The 21,252-nt window shown below is 35.9% G+C and overlaps 1 protein-coding gene across 3 annotated transcripts in view; it reads left to right on the top strand.

Annotated features, from left to right (window-relative positions):
- Nucleotides 1-20,905, top strand: part of SIPA1L2 (signal induced proliferation associated 1 like 2) — a 123,561-nt gene extending 102,656 nt beyond the window's left edge. The window contains exons 17-23 of one of the 3 annotated variants that reach the window (XM_088161502.1): nucleotides 1,413-1,566; nucleotides 3,552-3,771; nucleotides 10,496-10,627; nucleotides 16,018-16,071; nucleotides 17,006-17,129; nucleotides 18,726-18,807; nucleotides 19,665-20,905. In XM_088161502.1, the coding sequence (XP_088017628.1) occupies nucleotides 1,413-1,566; nucleotides 3,552-3,771; nucleotides 10,496-10,627; nucleotides 16,018-16,071; nucleotides 17,006-17,129; nucleotides 18,726-18,807; nucleotides 19,665-19,811 (913 nt within the window). In that variant the 3' untranslated portion in view covers nucleotides 19,812-20,905. The remainder of the gene's footprint in view (nucleotides 1-1,412; nucleotides 1,567-3,551; nucleotides 3,772-10,495; nucleotides 10,628-16,017; nucleotides 16,072-17,005; nucleotides 17,130-18,725; nucleotides 18,808-19,664) is intronic. The other 2 variants (XM_014875061.2, XM_088161503.1) reach the window with 2 other exon arrangements.
- The last annotated feature ends 347 nt before the right edge of the window (nucleotides 20,906-21,252 follow it).

Raw genomic sequence — 21,252 nt, 5'->3', positions numbered from 1 at the left:
GTGCACATTTATGGCAAGAGTATTATTTAAAAATATATGCTAGAGTATATTCTATGAAATATGAATCTGAAGTTAAACTCTTAAATTCCTAATTTTCAAAAGTAAAGACATTACTACCCTCCTGTCCTGGTTATTTGTGTTCCTTTGTGTTAACACAGAGGTGATTTAATTTCTTCCCCCCAATGTTCTAATTACATAAATTGTTTTTTCATAATGGTATTTTAGTTATAGTGTGCTAACTTCAGGGTTTCCCACAGATTTTTGGATTTTGAAATCAATGAACTACTGAAACAATGTCACCTTATTTTGAATGGCAGCCTTAAAATAAAATTGCATAATGGATTTGAGTATTTAGACTGAAACAACAGCAATCTAGAAAATTATTTTCAAGAGATAGTTCTGTTCAAGAACTATTAATTGAATATCACAACACTTTCTATATCAGAAAATATTTTCAGATTTTTCCATGATATATATATTGCCTCACCTCTTTCTTTCTAGGAAAGCTCTCTGAACCACAGAGAGGAAATATCTCTTTGGGGATAATTATGTTGAAATAAAATATTATCTCTGATTAGCAGTGATGATGAATATCAGGTCAATTGCTGAATGTTGTGCCACTGTAGGTTATAATTCACTGAGAATTACACTCTACCATAGCAAAGCTTATTTTGTCTCTGCTGAAGACAGCCACAGATGAGGCTGCACTTGGCAGTGAGCAGTGGCTTCCAGTGTGTTTTCTCTGTGAGTCGCAATCACCAGCTCTTTCAATTACATTCTCAGAGTAAACCTGTTAAAGTCATGTCTCTCCTTTCTCACTGGAAGGAGCTGAAGGTGAATAATTCAGTTTGACAGTCTTTTGTTGACTGTAATGAGATTTTTATGTGCTGATAATTAAGGAAGACACCTGTTTAATTTATCTATATAGCTTTATGAAATTGCTGATAATAAAATATACTTTCATTGGGCAATTGATTGCCTATACACTTCAAACACTGCTGCAATGACCACAGTAATTTTGCCAGATTGTGAAGCTGGATGCTATATTGTACTATAAAATATTAATTTTTTTATTTGCTATGGAAGTAAAAGTTGATGTGATGAACCTCTGGAAATGTTGAAATATATATAACTTGTGAGAAGTGTGGTGTGTCAAAAAGAGAGGGGCAAGCTAGGAGAAATAAGGATTATGCTTTTTAAATTGTTCTTTAGAAATCCTGAACTCTGTTTCTCAGTGGTTTAAGAATTTCATTCTGTACTCACAAACAGTTTCATAAAGGTAAAGTGATCCAAAAAAATTTCTGAACAGTGTGCTGTGTCAGGTGATAATTCTAACAGTTTTCACTTTGACAGAAAATGATTGCAGTCTTTCAAATCCAATTTTTTGCTAAAATCACCCATTTCCTCAACAGAGTGTATGATGATATTGATGCTGTGACTGTATCGAGTCCACTCCAAACTTCTGTCAGGAATGCTATTGTTGAAAGCCAGCAAGTATTGTCCAAAGAAGATTTTCTGAAATTGATGCTGCCAGACAGCCTCTCTATGGAGGAAGGGAGAAGAAAGGTTGGCTACTTTCTTTGGCTCTCTGTGTTTCAGTCCTTCAGTAACCTTGGAAATGGGTTTCTGGTATGCCCAAAATTGCTGAACAGAATGCAATATTGTTTTGTACAAGTTAAGTTTATTCTATGGACGTGACCATAAGTCCCAAAATATAATTTCCCACAAGGATGGGAAATGTTTGTTTGATGTTTATATATAAAATCCAGTATTTGTTGAAATATGTCTTTGCGTAGCTTGATGAGAGATGGGTGCAGGTTGAGCAACTTCATTATAATTTGAAAGGTTAAAAGTGACATTTTCAAGGAAGGAGGCCTAAATTTGCACATCTTATATGATACTAAAACACATGAATAAAAGTAGCCCGCTTTCCTCTGCTCTGTAATAGTACCAACAATTCTGCTAGAAATCCAAATCAGTTTCATGTTGATATCAGTGGCAGATGCTCAGGAGGCATAATTGTCAGTGCTACTGGAGAGCCTGGATCTAATCTTTATGGTATGAAGGCAATTGGTAATGCTTAATAGTTCACAATAAGTGGATAGTGATCTTAAAATTTGCTGCTCTCCAAAGTAAATGGTTCTGAATTCTTTGCTTAATGTGGAATAAAGAACAAAGCAGTAAAATTACTTGAGATAATTGTCACACTTCCATATTAACTCAATGCTCTCTTAACCCACTGTGTTTATACAATATGCTAAATAGCATAATCATCATGTCTGAGCAAAAGTAACACATGGGAATCTTCTAAGTGCAGAGTTGAAATTTAAAATTCAGATCGTATATATTTTACAATATGTGGTATGTTAAGTGTTCATTATATATGCTTGAATTTTTGTGTCATATCCTAGAGGTTTTATGATTTATGATTGATACAATAATTGGAGGGGTTTTGTGAAGATTCCAAGAACTGACAGTGTTTCTGGCTGCCCAAATAAGGATCAACAAAGAGAGAGGAGGTGTGGCTGATCTAAATGACTGCTATCCCCTTCCTCTCCAAGACACCTGAACAAAAGTTAAGTAAGTGAGTGAGACCATGGGCCCTGACTCACAAGGAGCCCCAGCCACAGGAGTTGGCAGTGTACAGTCTGTGGCTATGCCTTCATAGAGGGTAGTAATCTTGACATTGCTGAGCCAGGTACCTTTGGCAGAAAAGAATTTCCTGAATATGCGAGATTCTACGCTATAGTCGCTGTTTACAAAAGCTATTCCTCTTAAGCATTTATTCTGTGCAGGGAATGTGGAACACACAATTAATTACAAAAGAAACATGTAATTGTTGTATGCAGGACAAACCAGTAAAATAATTAAGGCATTAAACTGTGCTTTGTAGATGTAGAGAAAACTGTGTTTGCAGTCCTGAGAAATTACATACCAAGTGGAATGGTCCAGCTTTACCATACAGTAACATCTTGTTTTACTGTAGATACTTGAGCTGTGGTCTAAGTAAACTTTTGAAATGCATGAACAGTTTTCACTGAACCCTCTTACCCTCTTTTCTAAGCCAATTATGTGATCTCCAGAGAGATGCAGTGTCTCAAGTCACTTTTATCATCCAATGAATTATGTGGCAGCATATATCAGTTCAGAATATTTAACATTAAAGCATGGTCATTTCAAATTAAAATCAAACAGCTCTATGTATAGTCTTCCATATGTGTTGCCAGAGTTGGTAACCTTATATACATTTCTGTAGAACATTACTGTCATAAGGCTATGAAGTTTTCATTTAACATTTCATGATTGATAAAACTGCACAGTATCTGATGAATTCATGGTGATATGTTCCAAAATATTCAGAGGAAATCTGAGTATCCAATTCAGTAACTCTTCTGAGGCCCCAGTTGGTCGGATACGGTGGAAGAAATCTCTGTATTAGTTCAGTAATTCCAGAGTGCCTGTCCAGAAAAATACTCCCAAGAGCTGATGATGGGATAGGATTGTATGAATCACTTCAACCAGCAATATGTGTTCCGTTTTTTTGTCTTTAGTTTTCATTTTATGGAAACCTTTCCCCACGGAGGACACTTTACCGCACCCTCTCTGACGAAAGCATATGTAGCAATCGAAGGGGATCTTCCTATGCCAGCTCTCGGAGCTCAGTGATAGACCAGGCCTTGCCAAATGATATCTTGTTCAGCACTACTCCACCATATCACAGCACATTGCCTCCCAGGATGAGCCTGACTCCTGGAATGGGAAATCTGAGAAGTAAGTCATTGTCACTGTCATTGCCGAGTTTGGAATATTTGTAGTAAGCTCAAAATGAGCCACCAAGTATTAAGTGAGATTTTACTTTTAAGGTGAAATTAAGAAATGTCAAATCTCTGCTCTAGTTATCCTAGTAAAAAAAATATTTGGTCAGCAGTACATGCTCATGCTTGCCATTAGTTCAATTCATATTTATCATGTTTGGAGACAATATTCATTTACTTCTCAAAGAATTTTCATGAGACCACTGATAGGCAAAAAGCTTTGTCTGAGGATATTTCTAGTTACCAATTTATTTTCCAGTGGTGACATAATTAAGCCAAGCTGGCCTGTTTCGGTTTTTTAAATTATTTTTATTTTATATGCATTTGAGTTATTGAAATATTCTCAAATATACTTGAAATAATAGCTAAATGGAATAGCTTTTGTTTAGATGATCATTTTAGTGACATCTTATAAAGGAAATGTGCAGTACGTGTTGACTGACTTCTATTTCCAAATTGAATTTGCTGATACTTTTTTGAAACACCTTTACAAATTACATTTCATTTTTAATGGCAGAAGAAGAGTAGTCTGAGGTGCTAAGTTAAAACTGTTTTATGAATGTGGTTTTTTATTTGTGAGGTTTTTGTAAGCGAGACCTTTATTATTGTCTTAGCTTGCAATAATTCCAGGATGAGCTATGAAGTTTGTAGTAATTAAAAAAAAAATCAAATGAAAGCCCAATTCTACATAGACAGATATGTATATTTAGATTAAATAACTATATTTGTTTATTTAATAAAAGTGATTTTTTTTTCCAAAATGCTGAATATATATATGCTTCTCAGTTAGTTTAGGCTGGCATATAGTGAACACCTGGAGTGCAGTCTGGAAAAAAAAAGCCTCTTATTTTTAGCTACTCTAATATTGCATCACAGCTGACTACAATTTAAAAAATGGACTCTGAAATCCATAGTTAAGAAGGGTGAATTTCTTGAAAGCATTAAGAACATTTTAGGCCCACGTCCAGGGAGAATGCAGCCAGATGATTTAAAAGAAGAAGCAATAAAAAGGGCTCTGCCATTCATCATGTCCTTCAGGAACCAGCAATCATCTCCTAACTTTGAGAAATAAGCTTTATATAGAAATCACTTTTCTGGTGAGAGTGGCCTCAGCCATGAGACTGAGTTTTGGTCACTAACCAGTGGTTAATTTAAATTTGTATCTCAAACGAGTGCTAAATTCCTCCTTCAGATGGGAATGCATGCTTGGTGTACCTTTTGCCATTCTAAAAATATTCTTCTGTCAGAGTGGAACTCTTTACTGTAAGTTTAATCTGAGAGGATCCTATTCTTTTATGGATAGCAAATGGAGATCCATTTTGTTTCACTGGAGATTAATTCAGTAGATTTTTGTAATCTGTGAAGGAGCTGTACAGTATACAGTTAGGTATCCTGAATGTATTTTCTTTTTTTTTGTTTTCCTTTATGTTAGGCCTTGTTTTTTAGAGCCATTTCTTATGCATGTAAATATGCAATGGGATCAAACCTTCAGTTTGCTTTTCTTCAGGAGATTGGCACAAATCAATTACCTGTGTACATCCAAGCTTTATACTGCTCCTCCAGCAGTGATATTTTAGTGAGTTCTGTATTAGTTCTGTCTTAGACACCTAATATTTCATTCTTGCTGCTTCTTAGATACAGAAAGTTATATATACACACACATATATATATATGTAACTGGAAAAAACCCCATGAAATCAGTATTCTGTCAGTCAAAAACTGATCCAAGGCAATTCATTCTGTTTTCAAATGCAATCTCTATTTTCTGCTTCTGGTTCTGTGATTCACAAGTGCTTATCAATGCCAACTATATAGAATCTTTTGTGGTGTTTGTTTCAAGGAAGATTTAATTGATTATCTGTAATTACACTCTGGAAAAAAACACATCATGACTTGCCCAACTGTGTTTCAAAACTAAGGTTAGTCAGTATCTCAAATGTGAAATTAACTTTGGTTACTTTTAGGAAGGTTTTTTTGTTGGTGGTGCCTAGTAGGTATCTACATTATACAGCAGTGATGCAAAAGATTTCTATTTAATTTATAATTTTAACAGGAGGTTGTAGTTTCACATATCAGGATTCATATTCTGTCATAGTAATTTTGTAGGTGATCTCAAAGCATTTTAATTTTACTGATATTTAATTTTAATAGATATCAGTGGAAATAGCGTGGTTCTGGCTGAAATCAATTTTCGAAAGTTATATTCTTGCACGTTATTGTCCAGCATGAAACACTGTGGCAGCACCAAATCTCATGAGTCCCCTCTAGCAAGGAAAAGAATGTGTTTAATAGGTAAGCAAGGCAGCACCAAAAACAAAGGGTAGTAGATGACCCTGAAGGCTTTCAGTTTACTGGGAAGTCAGAATTGTGACAGAATGACCACACAAATTAAGAAATAGAAACTTCATTTGTGTGTGATGTTGCCTGTAGGAAGATGATGGGGAAAGTGAAGCTATAGGACTTTTAAGTTATTGTTTTATCATTGGGGAACTGATGTGGAAAGAAGAGTTGCTTTCAGTAAAGCCTGAATTGCAAGCAGTCTGATAGACCAGTGCTGTTGATTGCAACCAGTACACAAATGTAGAAATATTCACTTAATTTTATCTTATTTTTAACTTAAACCAGAAAGGAGAATTTGTGTAGGTAAGAACTTTGGAATTTTACCTTTGGGACTTTAAGGATTCCCTGACTGAGACAGAGCTGTTCATACTGAGTGATTCTAACATGCAGTTGCAGGTACAAATCTATGCCCTTCTTGCAATTTCATGGCAGGTAAATGAGCAGGGAAAGAATTGAAACATTGAGAACAACTGATACTGAGCTAGTGTAGTAACATAAGGTGGGAACCCAGGGAGACATGTGGAGACAATCTGATTTACATTGCAGGCACTGTGGTCCACTCTATCATGAAGCACAAAAAGAGAAGGGAAAGAAAATGCTCTAAATGATAAACTGGCAGGATTTTCCTGTGCTGTGAGGAAAGGGGCAAGGTGCAGGATAGTTGGCAGTGAAGAGGGTAATAAGGAAGAGAATATTTTACAGTGATATACTGACAAATTCTAAAAGTTCTTAGATTATACATGCCTTAGGGAAAAGGCTGCCAGAAGTGCAGGAACTGTCTCTGCAACTATGTTCATAGATGAAAGTCTTATCTTCAAACTGCCTTACTACCCATGTTAGCTTCAATCCAAAACTAAACTTGTTGATAAGAAGCAATATTAAAATGAAAGAGCATCACTGTGTATTGGTGATGTGCAATGGTAGCAGTTTGGAAATCAGTTTGTCAGCAAGCAGATAAAGGCTGTTGATTAATTTACACAGCCAAAGGAGAACGTGTTTGGTGTTACCTGTTCTCACACAGTGGATGGTTCACCTTGTTAGAACATGAGATTGTCTTCAATAAGGGAAGGGAAGGAAAAAATGGTTAGCACAGTGCATGAGAGCCTACGAGCAGGCTGGCATCTCTGAAGGGAGATTTTGGGCAACCCCAGGCAATACTAAAGAAGGGAAGGGTTCAGCAGGCAGAAGTTGCTGCTTCAGTTGTCTCTTAATTATAGAGATATAATTACTGATTGCAGAAAAGAAAAACAGACATCCCACAGAGAGTGGGATTTACATTTGCGTGAGATTTGTTATATTTCTTCACCTGTAGCTGCTTTGGAGAGAATCTACTTGTTAAATTATATGTCTAGTTTCAAGCAAGGACTTAGCAGATAGTTTTTTCATGATCTTCAATCTCTGCATAAAAGTCGTGGTTCTAACTGAAGCAGGATAATTGTCTTGGAAGTAAAATAGGTTAAGTCAGGTGAATCTTTCTTCTTTCTGCATAACTAGTTACTCTTTGAATATGGATGTATGTGGGACCAAAAACCACCAATTTCAGGAGCTGTATTGGAAACTAAACTGACCGCATAATTTTGGTGGAAACGGGACTTTTGATAATGCTTTATACTTTTATGCATCAATAATAAAAATAAATAACATTCCTAAGTGTAGGAAGTGACACAACTGAAAAGACCAGAAACTACAAGATTAATAATTTTATGCCAAAAGAAGTACAGCAAATAAAATAATCTTTAAAACTGAAGATAACACTGAAAATATTTCCTCAAAGGAAATTGTGTTGCTTCCAAAGTCAATCTTGTGTGGCCAATCTATAGTGGCCTACTAGATGAGGCATATCCTCCTGGACACACAGAGGTGAGCATGCTTGAGCATCACTTGCCACCTTTGCACAAATCAAAAAGGGAAACAGGCACCAGCTGCTGATGTGGCAGTCCTACACAGATAGAGTGAGGCAACAGCAGGTAAGAGATGCAGAGAAGAAACGCAAATGCAGGAGGCTAGAAATAATTTATCTCACCCAGAGCATTCCTGGAATACAAACAATATTCTCTGAAATTCAGAGGCATCAAGGCCTATGTTATTAGAGCTCATGTTTGGTATTTTTATTCTTTTTCTTCTTCCCCCTCTTTTTGCTCCCCCATTGCAGAAGAACACAAATTATGTCTTGAAAATGAATTATTCTGTTGTGGTATACTCATGCATGTTCAGTTATTCCACTTAGAATCTCAGCCATCAGCATGAGCACTTGCATTTTCAGAGCTATCAATATTCAAATCTCGACTCTGGCAGGCACTCTGCAGTTGAGTGGCTCTGTCAGGGCTTATGCAGGACTGAATAGGATCCGCCCTAAGGTGAACTGAGGTTCTCACAGAGACAATGCATAATGAAGGATGACTACTGGTGAATATATCACTCCTACACTTTAATTTGGAGAGCTGGCAGAATTGTGCTGGGAGCAGACTTCTTCCTGACAGGTTTCACAATCAGCCTCTCTAGGCTGATCACACAAAAGCAAGGGCTGTCCCTTAGGGCCTGCCTGCTGGTCTAGAACCAAAAGCTGGCTTGCCAGTCTTTCAGATAAGGTATTCTGTCTATTTTCCACAACAGGGATGTATGAATCATTTGTACTTGCACAAATAAGGTTCTTACCATTCCCACGTTGTATACAGAATTTCAGAGACTACTCTGACTTTCAGCTTTCAATGTATTTGCACAAAGGTAGCCTTAGGTGTAAGGCTTTATGTATGTTTATGTAGAACTGAAAATAAAATCTTAGCACAGATATATGAGTAGAATATATGTTTATATTATATTTTCCACTTCATATAACATCCACTTTTATATACTGAGAGTAGGTATTGAGAAGGACATTTCTACAGAGTTTTGTCGTGCCACTTCCAACTGTAATGTAACAGTACTGCATCTTTCATGAAAGAGTAGAACAAGATCAATTCCACAGTAAAGAGAATTTCTCCCCCTTCTGCAGGGACTCCTAACTTTGGACAGAGGATTGTAAGACTCCTTCACTTCCTTTTTCCTCACATTTCGTATTATTTTTAAGCAAGGTTTCTGCAAAGAATAGAGCATATCGTATGCTTGAATCATTGCTCTGTGCAGTAGAATGCTTTGTAACCGCCTACTCTCTTTGGATTTTTAGTTCAGAATCTTTAAGTCAAATGGACATTATTTCAGGACAATGACAGCATGCCATTTCCTTAAACGATAATATATCTTCCACTTGTATGAATGCATTTCCTCCTTCATTGTTTTTTGTGTTTGGTCTTTTCCTGGAAAAAAAATACTCATCTTACATATTATAGTTTAAATACCTGGAATAACTAGGTGGAAATTTCCTCCTAAAATATTTGAGGGAAAATTACTATTTTGACCTTTTTGTTTAATTGGAGTGGATATGTTTGAAGCAAGAATTCTCTTTGCCTGACTATACTATGTGATAAAATTATTATATTCCTTGGTGGCTTTATGGTTAAGATGAAATGTGATTGCAACTAATAGTTTTGGTTTATGACCAGTTTTAAGAAACTCTGTGTCTCTGTTCAGTATTCTTTTTAACACGTTCACATAGATCAGAGTGAAGATTGCTATGGACAGATTAGGAACATGTAAAGCTATTCTAGAAAGTTATGAAAATTAGTATCTCTGCTGCTAAAATGTCTATTCTAGAATCTGCATAAGTGAAAGATTTGTTTGAACAGTTGATAGTGTATACATTTCATTTAATATATGATCTGTGTACCTTTTACAGTGTGTTACAGCTCACTCTGAAATTTCACTGAACTCTTACATCCTCAGAGATACAGCTACAAATGTTAAACTACTATTTTCAATGTGAAAGGGAGATTTGGATATAGGCTAGAATTTACAAATGCATTAAAAGAAAAGCAGGTGGGTTTTTTAAATTGCTTCTGGAGCAGGAATATTTTCAGTCTCAGAGTAAAACTCTGCATGTAAATATCTTTCATGTTGCTTCATAAATATAACTTTGTGTATCTAGCAACTTTTCTGCTCAGTGCTCAGGTTTAATATGCTATGCTTTAGAATGGATGTTGCCTACTCACACAGTATTCATATGAAAATGTGAGGGACACGTGCAGTGGCACCAAAAAAATACCCTTTAAAACCTTCCCATCTTATTTTGCCAACATTTAGAAATTGTTCCACCCATACTGAGTATTGAACAGGAAAAGACAGACACAAGAGAAATGAAGATAAGCACTTTTTGCTTATAAATTTTTTACAGATCATTACAGTAGCTTCGAAATTAATTGTACATAATTGTTAAAGGAAGACTAATTATTGTGTTTATTATTTAGATGAATTCTGGTTCTCAGATGGGTCCTTATCTGATAAAGCCAAATTCAATGATCCTGGCCTGATGCCCCTGCCAGACACTGCCACAGGGCTAGACTGGTCTCACCTGGTAGATGCTGCACGAGCGTTTGAAGGTAACAGGAAAATTTGAATAAAGATCTATGTTCAGTACACAAACTTTTTTTTTTTTATATATATATATTGTATAGCCACATTTTGAATTACAAAAATCCAGTGTTTGCCTCTGTTGCCCTTTAGCTTTTTTGGCAGTACCAATTCTCAGTGTGGAAGATTGTCACTGAAAATTTGGAGTCTTCATGATACTCTCTATATCCATTTTAGATGCAATTTCTCAATTTTATTGCCTAAGTTTCTTCTGTAATCAATTGAAAAATCAGGTTTTTGAAGGAGAGATTCAAAACATTTAAGTTAGATGTCTAAAATGAAACTGGGAGTAACTTCCCTGAGTTTGTTGTGTTGTGTTTATCAAGTGGCATGTGTAGTACAAATGATGTTGTGGTCCCTCTCAGTTTTCATAAGCCCTTGAAGACCAGGAGAAATGTACAGTATATTTTTCAGTAGTAGGACTTGGGGTGCAGATTATAGACTAGGTTTGCTGTATTAAATTATGGAACCAGATTAACCAAGAAAAAAACTCATCCACCTCTGGGAACTAAACCTACGCTTAATGTCTAAACAGAGAAAACAGATGTTGGTTTGAGTGTTTATATGAATATATATATTTTGTGTTAGTTTGTGTTTTGTTGTTTGAGAGGTGTTTTTTTAGTGCTGTCCTGAAATGTCTTACATTTATTAACTGGTGTGGCTTTCATTAAGAGTGTAATCTATGAATAAGGAGGATGTTACCACAGTCATCGTTGTATAAGATACAAGTCTTAACTTCCTGAAAACTGTCTGTGAAGTTAGTGATTCAGGTCTTTTTTTACTTTTTTAAACCATGGAAATCAGTTTTCTGGTTTCTGATTCCTTCCCAAAGTATGAAGTGATTAAAGTTCACTTCGGCCAAAAGCTCTTCAGAACTGCTTGTTACACTAATTTAAATGGCATTGTGAAAATCAAAAACCAACAGAAACGATTAGGAATTTGAAGAACCGTATTATTTCTTGACCTGATGTGCATTCATTACTATTCAATACTACTCAAACATGGCTGTGGTAGCTGGCAGGAAATACTGTGACACTGAGAATCTTGACAGCTCTTCCCATGCATTCCTACTTTCCATTGCACAGGGAACACCCTGCTATTTGATACTGACATCTTAAACTACTGAAAAAAGGTTTGCATCAGTAAATGACTAGCTCTGTAACTTTGAACTTGAAGAATATTTTTAACTGCTAATAAAAATATTGAGTTCAGCTGAGTGAAAGATCATTCTGTACCAGCTATGGTGCTGTATTTTTAGCTTTCTTTGAAAACTAATAGATTTTCATTCTTTTTACTACCTAGTATCATGGTTAAAATAATTTCAGTTTGGTAAGTGTTATGTAAGTGTACTTACATTTGAATTTGAGAATGAGAGGTAGAACAATACAGCTAACCCACAGTGCTCTATCCTATGGAGGAAGGGCATTCACTTGTTGGCTTTTAGTTGCAAATAACTTAGATATATCTGCAGATAATGCTGAAGAACTGGTGCTCTGAGTTGTCAGATAGAAGCTATTTATTAGATGCTTTTTGAATTATTGTAAAGATTTGAGTAGTAAATAATAATCTATTTTTATATGAAGGAGCATAATTCTTTTCTGTTTAGGACTCTACAGTAGAGACATCTGTGTATATGTTAGATGATTTATATGTTTTGACTAAATTAATAGTGCTGCAATTAGAAACTTTTGCAAGGAATGGAATTTTTAAACCCTTATTCAACTTCAGCCTATGTCTTGCAATTTGAAAGTAATTTAAAAAAGAAGAACTGATAGGCATGTCATAAAAGGTCACTGGAAAGGAATGTGTTGCATACAAATTAACAATGCTGTTTCCATGTGTATTTTAATGTTATTGACTTAGGAGCTGCTTCAATTTTCTATTTAAAAATAGCTTGGAACTACTGCTCTGCATTCCATCAATATGAAAAAGAGAGTGGATGATTCTAAAGTTTGTCCACTTCTGAATATAAAATGGCTTTGATATTTTTTTTAACTGGGTGAAAATGGGATCACACTTCTTATAGGATCATATAAAAAAACCGAAAAAAGTAAACAAGCACCTGCCTCCCCACTTTCAATGGGAAGGATCACTAAAAAGATAAGAATTTTTAAATACTGAATCTGTCAAATTAGAGTTTTTCTCTAGTTTGACTTTGACAAGCTGATATTTTGAAGTTGTGTTCTCTTCTAGAACCTAGATACTGGAGTTAATTTTAATTTTTTTTCTTTGTACACTGTGTTTTCTTACTATCAGTGTATCAGGATTGCCAATCTGATTCCGAGGTCAGAGTCTTTCTCTTGTGATCTCTCCAGATTATGTGTTGACAATTTACATTATTTGATCAGTTCAGCATCCCTAATGTGGGCCCCCTGATCTTTTATCTCTATCTTAAGAAGTAACTGTATCTTGATTAATGTTAGATGTGGACTTTTTAGGTGCTTATATTGTTGCCATCAATTGGATTAAGAATTAAATTTAGTTAGCAAGATTTTTGCTACCATCATCCATACTCAGAGTTTACTTATGGGTGTAACAAGAGCAGTAGTCTCATTTTTCACTTTCTTCCTCTCCTCAGATGAAGAGTGGACAAGGTTGTTTATTAGTACTAGCTTTTATTCAACTGAAGCTTTGGTCCTGTGTAGAATAGCAGTTTTTAAACTGTGGTCCATGAGGGTGGAAGAAACTATTACTTTTGTTTTGTTATGTTTTTAATTGAAATTATGGGGATAATGCTTTTCACTTTGTCAGAATTTAATTTTCACTGCATTTGCTTGACAAGAGCCATTGTGGGAAGCTGAATATTTACTCCAAACTTTTTCTGAAAATCTTCTGTTGTTCCTAAGACAGATCTGCACGGTGTGATGGAGAGCTGTGCATGCATTAACTCTACAACCTCCAGAAGCTGCAGCAGGGAAGGGTTTTTGCTTGAGCTGCCTCTGTGGAGGGCCAGCAACTATATGCTGGAGCACAGTGGAGCATTATTTTAACACTCTGTACTGCCTCCCTTTGCAAAACATAGTTTTGACTCTGATATTTCTCCAGAGATGATATTTTGCATGCATGCTAATGTCAGTCCAGTCAGTAGCAAGGGGAATCCTTCCATTTCTGTCATACATGGATAGGCTACTTCCAGTTCCCTTCCCTTATTTCATGAGGAAATGCAGAGAGACATAATCAGGGAGCAGTTCACATGATGGAAATACTCTGCAGTGATGTTTTTGTATCCATCCCTTCAGCAAGCAATAAAAAATAGATAGGACTGTATGTGACTGTACAGCAAAGAGGGAGGGCAGCTGGGGTGAAAAGTTAAAGAACTGAAAAGAAAGAAAGCGTGCTCAACTGAGTAAAGATAAAGATATGGGGATTTCTAGAATAAATTGGGAAGCCAAATTTGAAAAAGGAGAAATCTCAGAAAAGACTAAGAGAAAATAAGAGAATCGATTTTTTAGTTCTCTTTTTGTATTATACTTCCAATAGATCTTCGAGTTAGGAAGAAGGACTGTCCTTCAACATGTGTATTATGTTGCTGATGACTTTTTAGGTCTTTTCCATGTTTTGGAGACAAAAAAGAGAGGCATTTTTGGATTACCATACCTGCTTCTATAATTATAAAAGACAACTGACACAAATACAAATATTGAATATTGTTATTAATAAAACTTTGTACTATTTGTTCTACTTCAAACTGAGTTTATGTTTTTAAAAAGCTGTTTAGTGTGATAAGTGTGTTTAGTTTGATAAGTCATGAGCATTAAAAGCCTAAGACAGTCCTTCTGATGTCCCTGTTCATTAAAATTGGTGGTTTCAACTCCTGGGTTTTTTTCCAGGTGATTTTTATGAATGTCTACTGGTGCCAATAAAAATGCAGTGTTTCTTAGTGCAAATTTATCTTTGCAGAAACATCTGTGCTATTATAATTAGTTATTTTAATACTTTGATTTAAAATCTTCACAGCTAAATGTAATGCCACACATTATATAATGAGAAAGAAGTGAATCATTTAGCATGACAGATAATTATTTTAACCAAAGTAGTGTGTTAAACTGCTAGAAAAAGGAAAAAAATGACAATATTTAGTTAACATTTGGTGATTTCTAGGGCATGCATGTGTAACTCTTTTTGGTTCAATGCATATGTCAGTGTATGTTTGTGGGTAGACTTTACCTTAACAATGGGAAAGTGGCTTCATGCACTATACTCATTTTAGCCTTTTCTGCTTCCAGTAAATAAAAATTGCCTGGAGTTTTTTCTGGCCTCCCTTAGTAGTCTGAACAATGAAAATCCAGATTTAAGCTCTTAGTAGTTACAGCTGTATGCCTCTTTTACTGTAAATTTAAACATAAATTTTTGTCTCATCTTTAGTCTTATGTAAGTCAGTTGTTTAAACTTTTGATATAAAGACCAATATATTTTTTGCAAATAGTTATGTGTGGGTGGACTCTTTTTGGAGTTTGGCAGGGACATCTCAGTTAAGAATAAGAGCTCTGAGATTTACATGTATTTTCTTCTATTTAGTGTATACATTTTGCTTCAGTGAATAGGAGGGGTCCCTGTAATTTGGAGGGAGCAGAATGTAGGTCTACAGCATCATACCCAGAAATACACTCAATTTTTCTTTATAAAAACTAGTTGCTGTAATGAAAATGTTAATAGTATGAAGGTGAAATCAGTAACTATCTGTGTACTTCAGACTGCTTATTTACACTGTCTTGTTTCTGGTCTACATACTGTGTTTGATCTGGGAAACTAATTTTTATTTATCTTCACAAAGTAAATCTATTTATCTTTGTAGGTTTCGAATCTGCAAATGATGTCACTGATTGTGTTTAAAATTAAATTCTTACCTTATTGTCAGCACATATTTGCTGAGATCCATCAGTAGTCAGAAATAAGGCTAAAAGCATGAGAAGCGTGCTGCAGTCTTTAAATTGGACAAAATCAGACATGCAACTTCTGTTTCGTTGTATTATAGAACGAATTGGCGATCTGTGCTATGCTGAAGGGATTTTTTAAACTCACAAAGAACTTTGTAGTGATGTCCTATTGTTGTTTGGTAGAACCTGTCCTCCTTATTTGAAGAGATCTGGCCTGTATTCACTGTTTGTGTCCTTCAGAGTTTGAAGGGTTGTCCTCTTACGCGTCGTGCCGAGTTGCCGTGCTGTGTCTCAGTACTGGGTGCTGCTGTTGGAGACGTGGGGCGTGACACCTCGTGCTTGCTGTCATGTTGGTGCTGTGTAGAAATGGCCTGGCAAGGCTGGGAGTGAGAGCCAGCAGGAATTGCACGGGGAACATCCCACTGCTGCTCCAGTGGAGATGGACTGTCTTGTTTATAGGAACATTCTAAATCTTATTCCAGGTTTTGACTCAGATGAAGAATTTGGGCCGTTCTGTCATCAGACGCCGTTTCTAGGTGATGGTCTGGGATTGATGGCTTTTGTAAACTTTTTTTGATACCTCCTATGTTTGCACGTTTGCATGATAATGCAAGCTTTGGGCCTGGTGGGGTGGTAGAGCAAGGGGAGAAAGGGCAAGGCAGGCATGTTGGCACCAGAATTCATACAAGCCTACAGACATGGATTTTGTTTGGCAGAAATAAGCTAAATCAATTTCCACAGAATATGGATTTTAGTTGTGTTGTTTTTTTTTTAAAGAAGACAAATTAAATCCTAATGAATGCATCATTTACTCCTGTTCTGTGCAATGATGATCTGCATGGCATACTTCTATTATGTGATGACTGATGTATTTTGGCAACCACACTGTATATCCATAGGTAATTGCATCTGTGCTTGTTAGATTATATTCTAGTGAAATTCAATGCAGATAAGAGAGTGCCTTAGTAATACCTATAATAAAAACTCAATTGATAAAAATAGTGTGAATGTATTGGTTTTCAAGTATGCAGATTACCATCAGCTTCTGCAAATGCTTGAGACAGTAAAGCATTGAAATGAATAGTGAAGACTTCTGAGGAATCTCAGGCCTTTAAGTCCATGGAAAAAATGCAAACCTTTTTGCTGAATTATTATTGTCATTCGTTGTGGCCCTGAATTCTGTAATGGTTTTCTGCATATTTCATCAAGATCAATTTACTGTTCATATCAGCATTAAGTGGTCCAGACAAAACTGTCATACTGCTGATAGACATAAAAAAATTGCTTTGGGGTTGCCTTTGGATGCAGGTGTGGGGAAGCCAATTAGTTGGTACATACATCTGCTGATTATCTTCAAAACTGAGATGTAGAAGCCTACATCCATTTCGCTAACTGGACCAGGATAATGGCTGTAATACAGACTTTTATTTTGTCCAGTTTTAGAGATATCCTTATGTTACTTTTTTACAGATCAGAGGGTGGCATCTTTTTGCACCTTGAGTGATATGCAGCAAGCTCAGGGCTTGGAAGGAACACAAGAGTTACCTCTGGATGAGAGCCCCCCAGATGGAAAAGATTTTCTTGAGGATGCTGGGTATGTCAGAATTAAAGCATATTTCTTACAAAAGTATTTTAAGGAAAGATTTTCTCTTAATGTTGCATGTAAAATTGCCTGTATGCATGTTCCATGGCTGTTTGTTGCCTTGACTTACAATTTCTTTGATTTTGAAAAACATTCTTTCTTCAAATCAACTTCTCTCTCACCGCAACAGGTCTGTAACACAGATTAAGGTTAGATGCAGAATTTCAGAGAATCAAATTTTTCACTGCATTTCTCCTTTACAATAATAATTTTTGTTACACTTGTTTCTGTTTTCATTTTAATAGAACTAAACAGGAGCTCAACTCTGTAGGATGCAATAACCTGATTGGCAGCAAATGTCTCAAACCCTGGAACAGGATCTGTCCTATCTTTGCAACTATTTGCAAACCTATAATTTTTCTTTTATACAGAGGTAAAATAATCAAGAGAATCTGTAACAGAAGACTGCAGAATTTATGCCAAACTAACCATTTCTTCAAATTCTTCCCAGTGCTCTAGGAGAAGTAATTCCTTTGTTTTCCCCCACTTCTCCACCTATCCTGCTCTAAGGATAATTTAAATTTGTTAATTTAAAGATTATTCTTGTTATATGGATTCAGCAGTATAATCTGTCCACTACCACACTTTAAAAGAAAAACACATCTTTGATTAGTTTTGCTCTTCAGTTGTAGGAATGGAAGAACGGGAAATGGAGGGAAAAGTCTTCTTGCTTGTTAGACTATCACATTTTAATTTGAACCAATTTTACACAAATTAGCTTGCTTACATGGTAAAGCACATTTATTGTAATGACTTTTAAGTCCATATCTTTCCCCAGGCTAATGATCAGTAAGGATTGCAAAAGACTGTTAAAGATGTTCCCCTTTTAGCCATGGCAAACCTGTCAGATTTGTGCAATTGCGTGAAGCAGCTGATTCAGCTTTGTATGTAAAGCCTCTCTCTTCACCTGCTCGCTTTTAGACACAATTACTCACATGATGGCTAATTGCATCTATAATGTGCATGAAACTGTCTCCCACAGTGCTCATTGTCATTCAGAAAAGGGAAGCTATTCTCAGTATTTTCCTTCAGTCATGCATTTGATTAACCTGTGGCAATATTTCATGTGTTTTGACCTTTAAACAAAATATTTGTCTCCATTAAGCTATAGGTTTATCCTTCACTGAAAATTACACTACTGCACAGCAGACAAAATAACTCTTTACAGCTCTTTTGGTTTGCAATAATTGCTGCTGCCTCTTGCTTGAGATTAGTACAGTCCTTATCAGAAAGCAGTTTGTTAATCAATGTGCCTGCACACCAAGGAGCACTGAGTGTGACTTGTGCTGCGAGGATATGTGCAAGTCATTCCTAAAACATTCCCTCTCAAAGTCATTGTTACTTCTGCCCAATTTGCATGAGAGGCAGTTTCATATTTCAGATATTGCAGGATTGGATTTATGTTCTAGTAATAGTCTTTTACTGATGCTGGTTTTGTCTCTATTTTCCTAACTATGCCTTTGCTATTACTGAAAGTGTAACTCTGCTAAAGCTGGGAATAAAATATTTTTCATTAACTTAGAGTGAAGGTAGTGATTTATTTTACAGGGAACATGCTCCAAGTACTCTGACTGGAAAAGTAAACCAGCTGGAAGTCATCCTCAGGCAGCTACAAACTGACCTGAGAAAGGTAAGAGACCATTAGCACCACAGCTGCTCCCCAGTTTTAGTAATTGTGTTTTTACACAGAGATCATCAGGAGCTTGAAAGAAGTACATCAGTGAAACTCGACAGTGGAGCTCAGTGGTTGCTCAGAACACTGGGGTGCAGAAGGGCCTGTGGGAAGGGTTATGAGAGGAAATTGGCCCAAGGCTAAGTAGTTTACTCCAGAACAACTGTCCTACAAATAGGCATATCCCAGAAAAAAGGAAACACTTCATTTATGGTACTTTGGATTTAACAAAGGATAGCATATAGACAGGGCACCATTGCTAAGTAGTTAGCACTCTGGTTTTGTCATCCTTGTTGCCTTGTGCTACCTTGGTCATGTAGCAGTGACTTGATTCGTGCCTCATTTGCTCTCAAAATTCTGAGCTGGAGATAATGCTAGGATAATAGAAATGAGGCTGCTTTTGGTAAGAAAATAATCATGTAAGGAAAAATTTTGAAATTAGATATTTTTCTTCCTTAAAGAAATGCTTTAAATCAATTACTTACAAGTTGGGCTCTTACATATGATTTATTATAGCTAAAAGCTTCTTAGGCTTTTAATGCTTGATTTCTTTTATTTTTTATTTTTTGTTAAATGGTGTAAACTCCATTAATTTTTCTATTAAAGTAACATCTAGTTTTCTTTTTAGCTTGCAGTATTTTCTTGGAATGAATGAGGTAGTTGGAGTATATTTGGGGAATTTAAGTTAGCAGTTGTCAGAATGAATTAGGAAGCTCAACAAAATCAAGCTGTTATGACTTGCATAGAAATATTAACAAAATAAATGTTGTCGTCACAACTATTCACTTTGCTCAACTTGTATCTTTGTTAACCAGGAAAAACAGGACAAGGCAGTTCTCCAAGCAGAGGTACAGCACCTGAGACAAGATAACATGAGACTTCAGGAAGAGTCTCAAACAGCAGCCGCTCAACTGAGGAAATTTACAGAATGGTTTTTTAATACGATAGACAAAAAATCCTAATGGCTGGGGCCCTGCAAAATGCTTATTTGAGCAACATAACAGCTGTATCTTTTGAATTAGCAGGGTAATAATTTCACTGTGTTCACAATCCATTTTAGGTGTTTCTGCTACATTTTCTGTCCAGCTTTATTCATCTGAAAAGGAGAGAGGACTGTGGCAACCCGTCTTTAAATTCATATGAAGAAAGCAGAGACTAGCAGATACTTGTTTGTGTGCAGATGAATGTAAAAAATCCTTAGTGTCATTTTAGACATTTTTAGAAGTTGCTCTGGCTGGGGCTTGCCTGAAGAGGAATATTTGGGGTTTTAGTTCCTGCATTTCAGGTGTGCTGGTGAAGATGTTAAAGCAATTTAAATTAGCTTGGGCTTCAGTATTGTAAGATAAAAAGAATAACCAGACATATACTTTAATGTTTAAAAGGTGCTCTATTTTTTTGTATGTACAGTAGTTTTATTTCCACAGTCCACATTGTCATAGCAATAAGAATGGAGGTATAGTGAATAGTCACAGAGCTGTGTTTATAAAATGTTAGCACTGATGTGTTTAACACTAGTTTGGATGCAGATACATTAGAGATTATTTATTTGCAGGAACAAATGGTGCCTGAATATAAACAGTGTTCTGATTTTCTAAAAATACACATGCCTTGTAAATGGCTCACTGGGGTTAGCCCACTCCCAACTTCAGTTACTTTTGTATAGTTGATGTTCAGCTAAACAGTTACACTGCTTAACTATTGAAATCATGTATGGTGTGAGCCAGCCAATCAGTTGTACAATGCCAAATTTGTTTATCTTTGTACAGAAGCCTTGATCAAGTGTCTTGTATTTAACACCTTTATTTAAGCTTATTTAACCTTAAATTGTTGTTTTTATAAAGTTTGTTTTATCTGCACTATGGTGAGGTCAGTTGGTTGCAAGTTGTAATATTTTGAGCTTGCCAAGACTGTACTGAGGAGTTCTAGAAAATTCTAACAATTGGATGCTGCTAGTACACAATTGATTTGTTTGTATGCTTTAACATTTTTAACTGTTTAATTTGAAATGAACATACATCCTGCTTTTTTAATAAATGTTAAAAATCTAAACCTGAAATATTTTATCTTGTATTATCTGTAAACATTGTTATCAGTAGTAACTCAGGTTTCTGTTCTGGGCTCTCCATCCAGAGACAGTTGGACCCCTCAGAGCTGTCAGGATCCCTTGTTACCAAGGAGGGGTTGCCACCATTATCACAGTTAATTTCCTTGGTACTGGAACCCAGGAGGTGGCTTCCTCAGTCTGAACAAAAGCTATTTGGGCTGTTCACGGGCATTGATTATGGCCTAGGAAGAAAAAAAACCCTGCTTTACTGACAAACACATCCTGGAGAAAATGTTCAAGAGTGGTTTAGTTTCTTCCTATTACCTTATATGTTAGTTGTAGCAGGAAACAACTTGCCA

This window comes from Sturnus vulgaris, chromosome 3, assembly GCF_052056855.1.
Source record: "Sturnus vulgaris isolate bStuVul1 chromosome 3, bStuVul1.hap1, whole genome shotgun sequence".
Lineage (NCBI taxonomy): Eukaryota > Metazoa > Chordata > Aves > Passeriformes > Sturnidae > Sturnus > Sturnus vulgaris.
The sequence above is the reverse complement of the archived record's forward strand: the minus strand, read 5'-3'. Positions and strand labels throughout refer to the sequence as shown.